The 17112-nt window shown below is 46.6% G+C and overlaps 1 protein-coding gene across 8 annotated transcripts in view; it reads left to right on the top strand.

Moving 5' to 3' along the window:
- The window catches only part of LOC146782919 (beta-1,3-galactosyltransferase 5-like), a 280931-nt gene that overhangs the window by 257798 nt on the left and 6021 nt on the right, over window positions 1-17112 (top strand). For all 8 annotated transcript variants that reach the window (XM_085636889.1, XM_085636888.1, XM_085636890.1 and 5 more), the window contains one exon: window positions 7295-7912. In XM_085636889.1, the coding sequence (XP_085493015.1) occupies window positions 7312-7912 (601 nt within the window). In that variant the 5' untranslated portion in view covers window positions 7295-7311. The remainder of the gene's footprint in view (window positions 1-7294; window positions 7913-17112) is intronic.

Below are 17112 nucleotides of genomic sequence, written 5' to 3'. Positions count from 1 at the left end.
ACTACATGACTTGACAGAAGAAGTTAGAAAAGACATTGACCAGGGCTGGTTTGACTGGCTCTTTAATTGGTTACCTGATTTGCATATGTTACGTCAGATATTAGGAGATATTCTGATTACTATCGGCATTTTGATTTCTATCTGTTGCTTTATTCAGTGTATTCCTTCACTACTTCAATTCTGCACACCTGGTACTAGACATAGATCAGTTAGTCTTGTTTCATATTATTCTTCCACAGATATTAGTTCTGTTTAATGAATGTATAATAGACTGAAGTCAAGGGTGAAATGTTCTGCTCGATTTTCCCGGCCTTCTTGTGAGGAACAATGATGGAATGTGACTTCAGTCTCTTATCATTCAAGTCTAAGGGTTAGAGTAGTGAATGGAGCCTATTTACTAGGCACTTCGACATGATTCTGTGCTCTTCCCCATAGATCAGGGCTTGCACACATAGCCTAGGAGATAGATTCGTTAGTATTAGGGATAACCTGTCCTGTAGTGAGGGTATTTCATGGAGCCGTGCTGAATTCAGGCCTGGTAGGCCTCAAACGGGAGAGACTCCATCTTTCTTTCTGCTCCGGCAGCTTGGGATGCTTCTAGGTCAAATGTAATGTTTTAGTTATGAGGTGTTATTCGCTTGGAGAGAACCGGTTCAGGCCGGCCCTTATCGAAGGATTGTATTTTTCTTCATGCCGAAGACACTACATCAGGCCGGCCGGCTGGGAACGTGTCCTTGGTACGGGGAGGTACAAGAATTTGGTGGGCGGCAGGTTACAGGCCGGAATTTTCCATGAGGAAACGCACCTCTATATTAGTGAAAGTCTGAGGCAGTTACATGTTCAGTCCGTAGGCGGCATCTAGCCGTTAGCAGTAAAGCTACTACTTATTCCAGGGAAGACAGACGCCATCTTGAAGGCGGAGAAGAACCGAGAGACAGATGCTCTCCTAGCAGAATAGCCAGAGAGGAGAGAGTAGCCGATAAGGAAGAGGTCCCAGTGACTCGGAGAAGGGTGATTCCAGGCGAGCCGAGGCACAGACGAGAAGGGAACCTAGATGACCACTGAGTGCAGGCTACATACTACTAAGGTGATGTCGACCCTTTCTTATTAGAGTGTACAACTTAATCTTTCACTTTTCTTTGCAGGTTATGTGTTATATTGTAATGTTATGTGATTGCGTATGTAATGAGTAATAAAGTACCCAGTTTGTAGTGAACCAACATGTGCTACGTGTTCTTGTATGAGAGGGTAGCCTATTCTTCTAGTCAGCTGCGGCTACATGAACAGATGTTAACCCTGATCAGGTAAGTGGTAACTGAATAAGGGAAAGAGGAGCCCCTCGAACCTGAGAACAGGCTATGCTCGAACTGGCAATCCTTGTGTGATCTGATGAATAGTGAGACTGATTCCCTTTTTGTATGTTATGGTGATCATAGGATGAACTGTCGTATGAGACTGCCGTCTGGGTAGAGAGGTCTGGATTTGTATAGGATCGCGAGGCCGCCACTTGTGATACTGTCGTATGGGCAGAGAGGTCTGGATTCGTATGGGATCGCGAGGCCGCCACTTGTGCTGAGACTGCCGTCTAGGTAGAGAGGTCTGGATTCGTATGGGATCGCGAGGCCGCCACTTGTGATACTGTCGTATGGGCAGAGAGGTCTGGATTCGTATGGGATCGCGAGGCCGCCGATTGTGCTGAGACTGCCGTCTAGGTAGAGAGGTCTGGATTCGTATGGGATCGCGAGGCCGCCACTTGTGATACTGTCGTATGGGCAGAGAGGTCTGGATTCGTATGGGATCGCGAGGCCGCCGATTGTGCTGAGACTGCCGTCTAGGTAGAGAGGTCTGGATTCGTATGGGATCGCGAGGCCGCCACTTGTGATACTGTCGTATGGGCAGAGAGGTCTGGATTCGTATGGGATCGCGAGGCCGCCGATTGTGCTGAGACTGCCGTCTGGGTAGAGAGGTCTGGATTCGTATGGGATCGCGAGGCCGCCACTTGTGATACTGTCGTATGGGCAGAGAGGTCTGGATTCGTATGGGATCGCGAGGCCGCCACTTGTGATACTGTCGTATGGGCAGAGAGGTCTGGATCCGTATGGGATCGCGAGGCCGCCGATTATAAGAGGTCTTGGTATGTATAGTAGGAAGTCCCTGTCCTTAGGTGGTAAGATATATGTGGTTACCTATTGTAGATAGGCCCTAGGGAGAGGGAGGGGGTAACGTTCTGACTGGGTTAGTGAGGCTCTGATGAGCGGGTTCTATCTGATCCGAAAACCCAAGCAGAACAGCAGGGTGGGAGCGAGACCGCTCAGCTCCCGCATCACCAAACCCCGGTACAAACTGCTCATCATATTAGGAGTTTTCTCCAGTCTGGCGGGCAGTACTTTGGCTTTCTCAGGGCGGTGCCTATGAAATAGGCACCAAAATGGGAACGTCAGAGGCATTACCTGCGCGGCATGGAATAAGTGTGGAAGGGACAGCCCCGACGGGTGCTCCTACCAATGAGGAATCACGCAAATAAAGCCCCTTCCCCCAGAACTTTAGCCCAGGGGAGTTATATAGAACCCCAACATGTTTTAAAGAATGGGGGCAGAAAGTTCCTTTTTTCTAGGGACTTTGAAAAGAGAATGAACTAAGGGAATCAAAGGCCTTCTTAAAATTGACTATCAAGAATGGTGGGACCGGGGATCCTCTGACCATAAAAATGCCAAATGTTTATGCCCGAGACAGTATCACGTGTCACGACTAGGTATGAAAACATTCTGTTTTTTATGGATCAAAAAGGTGATGATTTTCAGTATGATTTTGCCAAGAACTTTGGGCAGTATTTTGGTTTCAATATTGATTTGGAAGATCTGACAATAAGAAGAGCAAGGGGTCTAACGATCTTCAGCACAAAAGGAATTTTTGCACCCTGGACATCCTCCGGAAGACTTATAGTAGCGTGTGCTTCCTCCCCTATGGACAAGTGGTGCAGGGTCAAGTGAGATGTATATTTCAACAAAATTCAAGGGTAAAACTATTAAGGCCTGATGTCTTCACTGATTGCATGTCGCCTATACCTTCTTCTATCTCCTCTGCAGTCAGGGAGAAATCAAGTTTATCCCAATCCTACACCTTGAATGGGGGGGGTCTTTTAACAAAGGGTTTTCAATCTCCAACTGTGGTGTGGAATGTAACAAATCTGCAAAATTGGCTGAAACTGTGAAGGAGTTAGAGACCCTGTTCCCTGCCATGTAATAGATTGTCAGAATGATTCTCGAGGCCACTATTAAATGGCTATTAGGGTCATTGTCGACATTGCTAAGTTAGCCTGAGCTCTGCTGCTATGATGCTGCTTTTGCGCACTTTACTACATGACTTTATTTTGCAAGACTCTGTTTATGCCTTTCACGTGAGAACTGTCTGCTTTTCGCGTTCTCTGCTAGTTTCTGGAGTTTAGTCTGAACACGATGTGAAAGGTCGATAAACAATGCCCCTTGTTGTTCTGTTCTGGCCAGTCCTTATCACATAGACAAAACATGCTAGACACAGCGGCACTGCTGGAAACTCCATTAGGGCCTGTATCTGAAAGTTTACATATTTATATTAAAAGCCCATAGTCTGGGCCTACAGCAGCACTGGCTTGTATGAGAAAAACATCTCCCACCAGGCAAGATGCAGCACATCTGACCTGCACGGTTTTCTCAGTCAGCGATGAGTAATGGAATACATCTTTTTCCACGTAACATCTGGATCTTTAAACCTGTGTTGGCTGCTTTGCTGATGTCACTTCATATTCTGGGGCTGATCGTATCATTGCCATCAGTGTAGGCATCCCAACATAGAGAGCTTCCATGGCCAAAAAGTAAACACTTGCGGAAAGTGTCACATATTGCACAGGTCCACTTAGAAGCTATGAATACAAAAACTAGGGTTCTGACTACTACTACCAATACTACTACTACTACTACTACTACTGCTACTACTACTACTACTACTACCACTACTACTACTGCTACTACTAATACTACGACTACTACTACTGCTACTACTAATACTACTACTACAACTACTACTACTAATAATAATAATATCTTTATGATGATGACGGCAGGGAAGGCCACGGTTACTTCAGGAATGTCCACACTCTGTCAAACATTTACATTAATGTCAGGGCCACTATAAGAATGAGGATTGGTTCCCTATTGCAAGAATGACCACCATTCTGCCAGGGCAAGGACTGATGACAGAACTGATATTCATCATGTCATGGAGGCCTACAATGGTCTAGGAATAACCATCTCTGTAACTGAGACAGCATTGTACAGTGGGGAACCATGAAACCAAGGACACTCACATGCCATGGGTAATAGCCACTATAAAAGGGGCAGATGTATGCCAATGATGGGCTCCATAATGACAAGAATGTCCATAATATGTCCAGAAGGGCTGGCATTAGGTAAAGGATGAGCATCATCACGCCAAGGATGCCCGAAGTCTGGCAAAATCCTCTGTCACTATGGCAGGACCAGAATTGTGCCTTGAGTGGAAACCATAGTGCCATGGATGATCAGAATATGCCAACACTTACTATCATTATGCAAAGGACAGCACTGCGGCAGAGTTGGGAGGAGAAACAGCCTTTACCTTGTAGTCTTTACCACACAATGCCTTTACCGCGCATCATTACCATGCACGCCTTTACAACGCATATGCCTTTACCATGCATATGCCTTTGCCACCAAAGTAAATATAGCTACCCCAACCCAAACCCTAAATTATATATATCATATAGGGTTTAGCAGTGGGTAGGGGTATAGGGTGGTATGGGTAATTTTAGGGTTTATGGTTTAGTAAGGGTATAGTCGGTGATAAGGGTCTTTTTTTAGGAGTTAGGGGTAAGTATGGCATGGAGTGGTTAGGTAATTTTAGGGTTTATGGGCGAGTACGGTTATAGGGTGGTAAGGGTATTTTAAGAGTTTAGGGTTGGGTATGGGTGTAGGGTAATAAGGGTATTTTTAGGGTTTGGGTGGGTAATGGTATAGTGTGGTAAGGCTATTTTAGAGTTTCTGAGTGTGTAGGGGTAAAGTCATATGCATGGTAAAGAGGTGCATGTTAAAGGTATATGCATAGTAAAGGCATGCATGGTAGAGGCATAAAGGCATATGCATGGTAAAGGCACTTGTGGTAGAAGATGCACGGTACAGGCATGCGTTGTAAAGGTATATATCCAATTTATAGGCATTATGATAAGAATTCCTACAATATTCTCAGCATTGACTCCCTTAGGCGGGCATGGTCACCATCATGCCATAGATGCCTGCTATATGTTAAATATAGCGTCCATTAGCCAGGCATGATCTATGAGAGGAAGGTGTCTCTGTTATGTCTGGGCGTACCAAATGTTATGGATGGGCTGAGATATCTGGCATCAGATGGGTTAACCACGAGGTAGAGAAACTACCATTCTGAGGACACCATAGATACAGGCGCAGTCTCTCTCTCACACAGGCAGACACACAGACACACAAATGCATCCCACCGCATACAAATCATGGCTGGTAAAGAAACACCACATTTATGTCGGATTACACAGAGTATTCAGTGTATGGCCAGTAGCCTACCTGTGAATATGCCTGTGCCCTCTAAACACAATGACAAGTCATCGCCCCTCAGTTTCCTTGTAACCTGTAATGGACTGGCAGCATCCCCACCTGACTGTGGAGTGTGGACCATGACAGCACAGCAGAATATGGTGGGCTCTAGAATGTCAAAGAAACCACAGATTGACGAAGTCACAGGACATGCTAAAGACAAAGTCAAACTGGGGCAGAGCAGCACGGCTCCCCCAGACTCATGAGAACTTTTGGACATAAAAAACTATTCATTTTTTAGGAGAGGAGCATTTCTAGTTAAGAGTATACAAATATTTAAAGCCATACAACTGGCAGTTTTACAAATTCTTATGTTTTGCTTTTAAAGGGATGGACAAACAAAGGACACTTTTTAAAAACCTTTTTTAAAAGGGTGGATTCCATGGGAGACCATTGCTGCTGCAGTGAAGAGACCTGCATGGCAGTATGTGCACTGCTATTGTTCAGCAGCAGCCCTATAGCCCTTGTATCATGGCCACACCTCACCACCCCCACACTTTTCACACTGTATATCCCTGCGTCCCTCCTCCATCCCTGTTCACTGCGGTGGAGCCTATATAGCTGACTCCTGCCGGGTCACAGTCCCCCCACAATATAACTAAACCCTTCTGCCTGTAGGGTCCTGAAGCCCCCTTCCATCCTCTTCTGCCAAGTGGCAGCACCCACTCTCCTCCACGCCTAGTGCTAAATTTGCAGAAGTAAAAATAAATGAAGGCGTCCACAGGTTTCCATCGGAGCATGCCACCAGTGCTATAGAATACGAACGTGGCCTAAGCTTAATGCCACCGCACCCCTCTTTCTTTCACAAACCTGCATTTCTATTTGTAATATCGTCAGTCTTGCAGGCTCAATTCATCCTTCACATATCTCTTTGTCACTGCTTCCCCTGTTTCTCCTCCTTATTTTTTCCTTTTCTGTCTTTCTCTCTGCTGCAATGATGATGAAAAATAAGTCCTGGTACCCAAAAATGAGGGTCGGTACCCAGCACCTGCAACCACCTGCACAAATTAACCACTGCTGATGCCTACACTGCTGACTCCCACTTCTCAGCACTTTGAACCAATGTTGTTTTTGTGCAAATCTTTTAATTAGCAATAAAGGTACATATAAAACATAACTGAGCTCTGTAAAATGTCTTATCTTCATTAGCATAGACTCTTCAGATCACTCCAATTCCCACCACCCATCATCCCTCCACATCCCCCATAGCATGGCCCAATCAAAATGCCTTGGACTAATGTTCCCCCAAGTTATTGGGAGATGGCCCTTCACAGATGTTGCATCTGTTTGCATTCCAGTGTTCCCAAATGTTTGCCCATTTCTGGGAGCATCCCCGGCCTTCCTAAACTGAGAAAAATCCTAATTTTAAGACTTTTGGTATTTACAGAAGGCATTTAGGAGTCCTAGAGTTAGGACTCCTAACTTCTGTGACTACCGAAATGAGTAAGTGCCTTCTGTGAATACCGAAATGAGTAAGTGCCTTCTGTGAATACCAAAATGGTAGTAAGTTTAGGATTTTGTCTTAAGTTAGTTCTGTGAATCGGGCCCAACATGTGCATTGTTATGTAGCAGGAAAGGAAATGGCCGTTAATAAAGATTTGTCGCCAACATGTCCATACGTATGTATGTCATCGTCTCCATTTCCTTCCACCCAGGTGTATAACGAAGAGCAATGAGGCTGCCGAGGGGGCGCCTGCAAAGATGCAGTATCTTGTTGATGGTGTGCATTTCTCTGCTGCTCTGTGCTCTGCTGTACAGTATGCAGGAAGGCAGAACCTGGTCCTCTGGAAAAACATATTTTTTCATCGTACCTGAGTCTCAAGATCTTCCTGGTCACTCCTCCCTGAAAACGTCTGATGGGATGCTCATCTACCATCTCAACCTGCGCCAGCACCAATCAGAATTCCCCTACATGCAGCATTACAAGTGCCGACTGCAGCAGGAAAGGCTGAACTTTTGCCGGGTGGCACAGAATAAGTCTCTCCTCCTGCTGGCCACCAAATCCCACCCAGAAGCGTTCCGGAGGCGAGTTGCTCTGCGCCAGACTTGGGCCAGAGATGAGCAGCTCTCTGACTTTGTGGTCAAGCATGTCTTTCTCATGGCACAGTCCCCGGATCAGACACAGATGCAGCAGGTGGCAGAGGAGAATGCTGCACATAAGGACATCCTTCTGTGGGACTTTGCTGAAAGCCATCACAACTTGTCGCTGAAGGAGCGCTGCTTCATTGAGTGGCTGCACTACAACTGCAAGGAGGCGGATTTTATCTTCAAAGGTACGTCTGATGATGTTTGTGAATTGGACGTGGAGTTGTAGTGAGGTTGTTACATTGGTAGTGAGTCTCCAGGGCCTCCCTTGGCTCACTGATGGTCATTAGCAAATGAATGACCTGATCCAGCTGTCTACACTCACTCCTTAAACTTCCTTCAACAAATACAGAAGCCCATGTTCCACCGTTTCAGTATCATCCACGAGAGGAGATGATAGCTCAGAGCCTAAACTGCAGCAGTGGAGGTACAGAATATTGAGGCATTAGAAGACCGTAGAATTGTAACTATATCTAAGTAAGGATAGTTTTACTAGACTTACTCAGACATAGTCTAACTTCACGTCTATGGGACTGATTACAAGTTCTGTAGGATATAATAGAATTGTAATATGGCAGAAGAAATATCCATCACGTTTGTGACGGAGTAATCCTGTCCACCAAGATCGTAATCAGGCCCTTAGTTCTTTGATGCTATACATATTGTCAAGGTATGTAGTTGTGGAATTAAACATAGTACATCTAGTCTTACCTATATATTCTGAACTTCTTGACAATTTGGACCTCAATATTTTGACTACGATATTCTGGTAACTCAATATTCCCTAATCGATATTCATGGCTACAGTCGCTGCAGCCATACTGCAAATGATGACCTTCTGTTTGCATTCTTCAAGTCACCCATTAGACATTACAGTAATGGAGGGGAAGGGGTGAGAGGATCTCTGGTGCCCATGTTGGATCATCCCACTGCCTCTAAATTGGTGCCCCTGACTGCCAATGTTAGAGTTGAGTGGCAAGAATGGCTGGCTGATCCCAACATGTGCCTCACAGCTTGGCGATAGAGGCAAAGGCGGGGTTTCCACACTAGGACTCCTGGAACCCTCCTCTCTCCCCTACCAGTTATTGTAGCAGTAAAACACATTGACTGCAAACACATCTTTTGAAAAGCACAAGCTCCAAATCATAGACTACGAAGATGGTGAAACTATAAATCTGGTGCATGTGTGTAGGAGAATTAGTTTGTCTGAGGAGGCAGTAGCTAAATTAAAAACTCTAGGACAGGGTGTTTGTGAACATTGTCTGTAGGCCAAAAAACAAAAACATCTACCCAGTGCACTTGGGCATGGAGGGGGTGGGTGCAGGTGTCAAAGAAATTACAGCCACATACTTGGCACAGCCAGGTGTATGAAGGGACAAAGTACACCTACTCTTAGGCAAGATGGGGTGGAAAACAAATACATCCGCCATCATTGACCAAAGATCTCATTCGTTCTTTGGCAAGGGTGGAGGGACTGGCACTAGATACCCCCTTGTCCTTCGGTAAAGCATGCAAAGGGAAAAAATAACTCACATTCACTCATAGTTAATGCATAGGGAGCATACACACCTTAGGCAGGTGTGTTTAAATGGAACAAAACCCCAATATTTCCTCCATCCTTTGGAAACTTAGGCACAGGTAAATTCAACTGCTTTCCTTCTCAAATGCAGGGGGCAAACAAAGCACCCCCCTTTTGGCCAAGGTGGATTGGGCATGGCTTGGTTGCTCTTGAGCACGACAAGATGACATACATAACCCCCTGACCCTGGTCAAGGTGGCGGTAAATAAACACAAACCTGCCCTTGTCCAGCATGACAGTGATAATGGGGGGAGGACAGTAGGGACCCCATGAATATAAATTTCCTAATAGCGAATGTTTGTGATTGGCTGTTAGGAAATCACAAACAGCTATATACGACAGTGTGTTTCACTCTGTTAGCGATTCCCAGTTGGGTAACAAGTTACCTATCTCATTATTCTATAAGGAAGGTAGCAATTTGTGACCCATTGGGAATCGCTAAAAACACAGGGATGTTGGCCCGCTGGCGACAGAAGACCACCATGTTTGTGTTTGCCTTTAAATAAAACAATGTTATTTTTTTAAATGTAGCTAGTTTTATGGGGCACTTCTCCGTGTCACTTCCCACTATCTTCTGGTAGACCCTGAGGCACATCGTCTCTTATGGGACAGCCCTCCTGGTCACATCCCATCTGTCAGCTGGTAAATCTAGGGGCACATCATCTCATATGGGACAGTCCTCCTGGTCACATCACAACATCTCTTATGGGCCAATCCTCCTGGTCACATCACACAGGTCAGCTGGTGGATCCTGGGGCAAACCATCTCTTATGACAGTCCTCCTGGTCACCTCACACCGTCAGCTTGTAGATCCAGGGGCACATCATCTCTTATAGGACTGTTCTCCTGTTTGCATTCTTCAAGTCACCCATTAGACATTACAGTAATGAAGGGGAAGGGGTGAGAGGATCTCTGGTGCCCATGTTGGATCATCCCACTGCTTCTAAATTGGTGCCCCTGACTGTCAATGTTAGAGTTGAGTGGCAAGAATGGCTGGCTGATCCCAACATGTGCCTCACAGCTTGGCGATAGAGGCAAAGGCGGGGTTTCCACACTAGGACTCCTGGAACCCTCCCCTCTCCCCCACCAGTTATTGTAGCAGTAAAACACATTGACTGCAAACACATCTTTTGAAAAGCACAAGCTCCAAATCATAGACTACGAAGATGGTGAAACTATAAATCTGGTGCATGTGTGTAGGAGAATTAGTTTGTCTGAGGAGGCAGTAGCTAAATTAAAAACTCTAGGCCAGGGTGTTTGTGAACATTGTCTCTAGGCCAAAAAACAAAAACATCTACCCAGTGCACTTGGGCATGGAGGGGGTGGGTGCAGGTGTCAAAGAAATTACAGCCACATACTTGGCACAGCCAGGTGTATGAAGGGACAAAGTACACCTACTCTTAGGCAAGATGGGGTGGAAAACAAATACATCCGCCATCATTGACCAAAGATCTCATTCGTTCTTTGGCAAGGGTGGAGGGACTGGCACTAGATACCCCCTTGTCCTTCGGTAAAGCATGCAAAGGGAAAAAATAACTCACATTCACTCATAGTTAATGCATAGGGAGCATACACACCTTAGGCAGGGGTGTTTAAATGGAACAAAACCCCAATATTTCCTCCATCCTTTGGAAAATTAGGCACAGGTAAATTCAACTGCTTTCCTTCTCAAATGCAGGGGGCAAACAAAGCACCCCCCTTTTGGCCAAGGTGGATTGGGCATGGCTTGGTTGCTCTTGAGCACGACCAGATGACATACATAACCCCCTGACCCTGGTCAAGGTGGCGGTAAATAAACACAAACCTGCCCTTGTCCAGCATGACAGTGATAATGGGGGGAGGACAGTAGGGACCCCATGAATATAAATTTCCTAATAGCGAATGTTTGTGATTGGCTGTTAGGAAATCACAAACAGCTATATACAACAGTGTGTTTCACTCTGTTAGCGATTCCCAGTTGGGTAACAAGTTACCTATCTCATTATTCTATAAGGAAGGTAGCAATTTGTGACCCATTGGGAATCGCTAAAAACACAGGGATGTTGGCCCGCTGGCGACAGAAGACCACCATGTTTGTGTTTGCCTTTAAATAAAACAATGTTATTTTTTTAAATGTAGCTAGTTTTATGGGGCACTTCTCCGTGTCACTTCCCACCATCTTCTGGTAGACCCTGAGGCACATCGTCTCTTATGGGACAGCCCTCCTGGTCACATCCCATCTGTCAGCTGGTAAATCTAGGGGCACATCATCTCATATGGGACAGTCCTCCTGGTCACATCACAACATCTCTTATTGGCCAATCCTCCTGGTCACATCACACAGGTCAGCTGGTGGATCCTGGGGCAAACCATCTCTTATGACAGTCCTCCTGGTCACCTCACACCGTCAGCTTGTAGATCCAGGGGCACATCATCTCTTATAGGACTGTTCTCCTGGTCACATCACACCGGTCAGCTGGTAGATCCTGGGGCACACCGTCTCTTATGGGACAGTCCTCTTGGTAACATCACACTGTCAGCTGGTAGATCCTGGGCACACCGTCTCTTATGGGACCATTCTCCTGGTCACATCACACCAGTCGGCTGGTAGATCTTGGGGCGCACAGTCTCTTATGGAACAATCCTCCTGGTCAAACTACACCGGGCTACTGGTAGATACCGGGACACACCATCTCTTGTGGGAGAGTCCTCCTGGTCACATCACACTGTCTTCTGGTAGACCCTGAGGCACACTGTCTCATGTGGGACAGTCCTCCTGGTCACATCACACCATACCTTATGAGACAGTCCTCCTGGTCATATTCCACGTCAGCTGGTCGATCCTGGGACTCACCATCCAGTATGCGACAGTTCTCTGGGTCACATCACACCTCTCAGCTGGTCAAATATGGGACATATCGTCTCTTATGCAACAGTCCTCCTGCTCACACCACACCGGTCAGCTTGTAAATCCTGGGGCTCACCGTCTCCTATGGTACAGTCCTCCTGGTCCTATCACACCGCCAGCTGGTAGATCCCGGGCACACCATCTATTATGGGACAGTCCATTGTATTTGGTAGTAAAAAGCGAATGTTTTGCAACCGCATTTCGGTTGCCAAACATTCGTACACACCACTGAGAGTCGATGGGAGGCGGGGTCGCAAGAGGAGGAGGGAGGGTGGGGTTAATAATAAAGAAAAAATGTACCTGTCCGCCGGCCGGGTCCTGCGTTTTTCTGAGCGCCAGTCCTGCTCGGTGCCTGCTCCTGCTCTCCTGCCTCCGGCAGGAAAGGGAAGCTCGCAGCCTCCCTCCCCTCCCCTAAGCCAATCACAATGCTTCAATGGGAGCGTTGTGATTGATGGGGACGACGCCCAGCCAGGGGCTTATGGGTAGGCCATTTTCTCTGTGTAGGCTGCAGTGCCTGTATGAAGAAAGGTCAGAGTGCGCATTTCTGGTTTGGGCGACCCCAGAGGGCCGACCAAACATTCATTGCGCCCTCAGGAGTGGTCACACCACTCCTTCCCTGCTTGCAGATCAGCCCGACTACCCTCCCACCCGCAACCAAACCCTTCTGTTCTGCTTTCTCGCAGTGCGAGAAGCAGAATCATAAAATGGTAGTGATTGCCATTTTATGTTTCTGCTTCTTACACTGCGAGAAAGCAGTGGGGTGACACTCCTCCTCCCTAGTAGAGGAGCCGCCCCTGCTTAACTTGTTTAAAAGGCTTTCCTTCTTTACAACAGCAGATGGTTACTCTTCACCCTTTCTGCTCTGAACCATAAAACATTTAATGCAGCTTAGCGCAGGGTTCAATTTTGTCCCCCTTCGCTTGAACATATACATGAGACCATTGGCATACTTGTTTTATCAGATGAATGTAAGACAGTATATGTACAATGAATATACTCAACAGATCTCACCGAAATAAAGTAGCTCCCTACTATCCTCATGATTGCTCAAAACCTAATGGCGAGTGAATCTCAACTTGTTGAAACTAAATGCTAGCACAACAGAGATTCTACTAACTTCTACAATTTAGATAACAGACCCTAATTGGCCATCTTCCATTGATCCTCCTCCTATTGTGACCCCACAACCTCCCCATGATATTTATATTGATTCAAACCTTGCACTTCATTTCCACATATCCCAATTGTTCAAACTCTGTTTCTTTCACCTAAAAAGTTTAAAGAAAATATTCCCATTTTTGAATGAGGAATTTGGGACCCCAATCACCATTGAATTGATACAATCCCAATTGGGTTATGGGAATAACACACTCCTGAACACTCCTAAGAATGTAATTGCCCATTTCTAGATTATTCTAAACAAGGCCACAAGGCTGCTTTAATGTCTCAAGACACATGACTCTCCACTGATAGAGCATTACACTGCTACCATTATGCAAGAGCATTGCTTTCCAATCTTTACCCTTTGTACACAAAGCATTTTTCACAAGTAAGGACACTATTTCTTGTAAAATAACTCATTCCGTATAGGTCTGCCAGACTTCTCCCCCAGGAACACAAATTCTCCTTACAAGGTCCCAAAGTCAGACGGACCTTTTCCTGTTGCTGCTTATAAATTCGGGAACTCGCTGCCCTGGAAGAGACCAGACATCATTATCTTTACAAAAAAAAAAAATGCAAGACCTTTCTTCTAAATGCTTAATCCAGCACCTAATTTTTACTGTGACAGGCACTGTTCTCCCTATTTAAACAGTATATAGTGCCAAGAAACTCTGGTGATAGTGTGCTACAAAATAATGGCAAACATCTTTTACCACGCATGCGACACAACGCATGCCATTACAACGCGGTCATTCCAGTGACTGCAATGTTACATCGCATGACATTACAATGCAAGTCGGAACAACGACGTGGACATTTGGCGCGTTATCTGGTGTCTATCGCATGCTACCGCCTTGTTGTGAATTCCACGTTGACACGGGGTTATTTTCCCGCGATGGGCTGCGATATTGAAAGTTGCGTTACGCTACTCTTGCGGTAGTTATCACATGTTCTTGTGAATATACCCCTCTGTGTCTGACAGAGTAACAGAGGTGAACAAAGGAAGGGTAAGAGCCTTGTTACCTCCCACAGTGACATAAACCCTGGACACCATGGATGTAATTTTGGAGTCGCCAGTGGTGACAGCTGCAACCCCTGGCTTGTCCCTTGCGATCTCTTACTCTGCCTTTGCCACCCTTGGCCTCAGATGTGGAAAATTCAGAGCTGGGAAGCTTGTGCTTATGGACGTCGGTTTGGGCTCCACTTTGCTTGGTTTCTGTCAATTGTTTGTATCACACTAATAGTGAATAATACTATGTTATGCACAATTAGTACAATTAAATAAATAGAGTACAATTAGCTGGGATATGACCCTCTATATCACCGGAGGTAAGTAAAAAATGCTTTTAAATATATGTTGTATGGGTGCTTGTGGGTGAGAGTGTCTTTATGTGAGAGACAGTGTGTGTATGTGCAAGCCTGTGTGTTTAAGTGAAAGCAAATGTCAAGTGACGTGTGATGCCATTTCCACTACCCCAGGCATTTTGGTGAATTGACGTCTGTCCTGGACACTGCATGTAATGAGACCACTCGAGTACCAGCTCCTGCAGACCATCACTCTGTGTCCAACAGAGTAACAGAGGTGAAGCAAGGAAGTGTGGGAACCTTACCTCCCTCAGTGACATTAACCCTGGAAACTGCATGTAAAGGCGTCCCCTCAGTACCAGCTCCTGCAGACCATTACTCTGCAACCAACAGAATAACAGAGGTGGACCAAGGAAGTGTGGGAGCCTCTTTACCTCCCGCAGCGGCATTAACCCTGAACACTGCATGTGAAGGGGACCCTTCAAGTACCAGCTCCTGCAGACAATACTCTGTGTCTGGCAGAGTAACAGAGGTGAACCAAGGAAGTGTGGAAGCCTTGTTACCTCCCGCAGTGACCTGTACCCTGGACACAGCATGTGAAGAGGACCTCTTGAGTGCCAGCTCCAGCCAACCATCACTCTGTGTCGAAAAAGGGTAACAGAGGTGAACCAAGGAGCTGTGGGAGCAGTGTACGTACCTCAGTGACTTGAACCCTGTTCACTGCATGTGAGGGAACCCATCGAGTACCAGCTCCTGCAGACCATACTCTGAGTCCGACAGAGTAACAGAGGTGAACCAAGGAAGTGTGGGAGCCTTGTTACCTCCTTCTATGACATTAACCCTGGACACTGCATATGAAGGGGACCCCTTAACTACCAGCTTATACAGACCATGCTCTGTGTCTGACAGAGTAACAGAGGTGAACCAAGGAAGCGTGGGACCCTTGTTACCTCCCGCATTGGCATGAACCCTGTTCACTGCATGTGAGGGAACCCATCGAGTACCAGCTCCTGCAGACCATACTCTGAGTCCGACAGAGTAACAGAGATGAACCAGGAAGCTTGGAAGCCTTGCAGCATTCTGCCCAACTGCAAAGGTTGCATCATTTCCCCATGCCTGCCTTATGAAGCGATTACCTTTAGTGTTGTGCCCAAACTGAGCCATCTCCAGAGGGTGCCATTGACATTCCCAATTCCCAAAGAGCGAAGCCCTCCTGCTAACCAGGGGAACTCCTAGGGCATGTCTAGTGGCATGGGACATACGGTGGGTCCTGAAGGGGCTCTGCTATCTGGGCATCTGAGTGAAAATTGATGGTAGAGGATGGTAGAGGATAACCTTCTTCCATTACAAGAGCGCTCACGGCAGGACTTCACTAAATTGCAGCACTTGAACCTGTCTATGTGGGGCAGAGTTCAAACTATACAAATAATGATTGCCCCACGATGCAATTATTTCCTCGGCACGCTGCCTCTGAGGATTCCCAGGGCTTTCCTTTTGGGGATTGAGTCTGACCTGTGATCTAACATCTGGCGTGGTCACCGGCCCGATTGAGAGCTTCTGAATTATGGGCGGACACCACCGCAGGCAGTTTGCTCCTTTCCCAACTTGTGCTTTACAGCCTGGACTGTCACCACTCTCAAGTGACTCCTTACTGGCACACCCCATGGGAGCCCCCACCGATGTCAGTGTAGATTGAACAGCACCTCACGTGACCTGCCTGTCTCTCCCCTCCATGCTACTTGCGACCCTCACATCCTCCCTGGAGGGGCAATTCGGTTCTTGCGGCCACATTGTGGCCATGGGAGGAGGACCACAGACTCCTAGCGACCCATCCACAACTTTACAGTCAAGCAGCGGTGTGGCATAATACTGTTCTTCATGTCGCGGGCACCCCATTTTACCATATTTTGTGGCACACAACGGGGATGCGCCACATTGATCACTTCCTCAGTGAGGGTACACTCAAGCCATTTCCCGCCCTTAGGGCGGAACGCGCGCTCTCCTAGTCCAATTACTGAAAGCACCAACATCTGTCTCATTGTCTTTATTTGGTGCTAGGTCCCCTACCTAAGGACCTCCCTGGCTTCCCTATCCTACAATATCTACGGTTGTGGGGCAAATTGGTCTTTGGCCTCTACAGCGTACTCCTCAAAAATATCTATTCTGGCCCTACCCTCACCCAGGCATGCACTAAATGGCAAACGATCCTTGGTCGACCACTCACCAAAGAACTGAGCGGACCTGCACAGACCCATGACAAGGTCCTTTGAGAGACCTGCCTCAAATTTCAATATTTAGAGATTTCTAGCCCACTCGTAGTATTGGACCCTGAGGAGACTCTGTCAGGTGAAGCTTTTACCCTATAGCCATTGTTGGCAGTGGACACCAGAAAATTGTTACATGTACTACATCATTTGGAGCTGCTGAGCTATCCAATCATACTGGGCAGTGGTATA

This window comes from Triturus cristatus, chromosome 12, assembly GCF_964204655.1.
Source record: "Triturus cristatus chromosome 12, aTriCri1.1, whole genome shotgun sequence".
Lineage (NCBI taxonomy): Eukaryota > Metazoa > Chordata > Amphibia > Caudata > Salamandridae > Triturus > Triturus cristatus.
The sequence above is the reverse complement of the archived record's forward strand: the minus strand, read 5'-3'. Positions and strand labels throughout refer to the sequence as shown.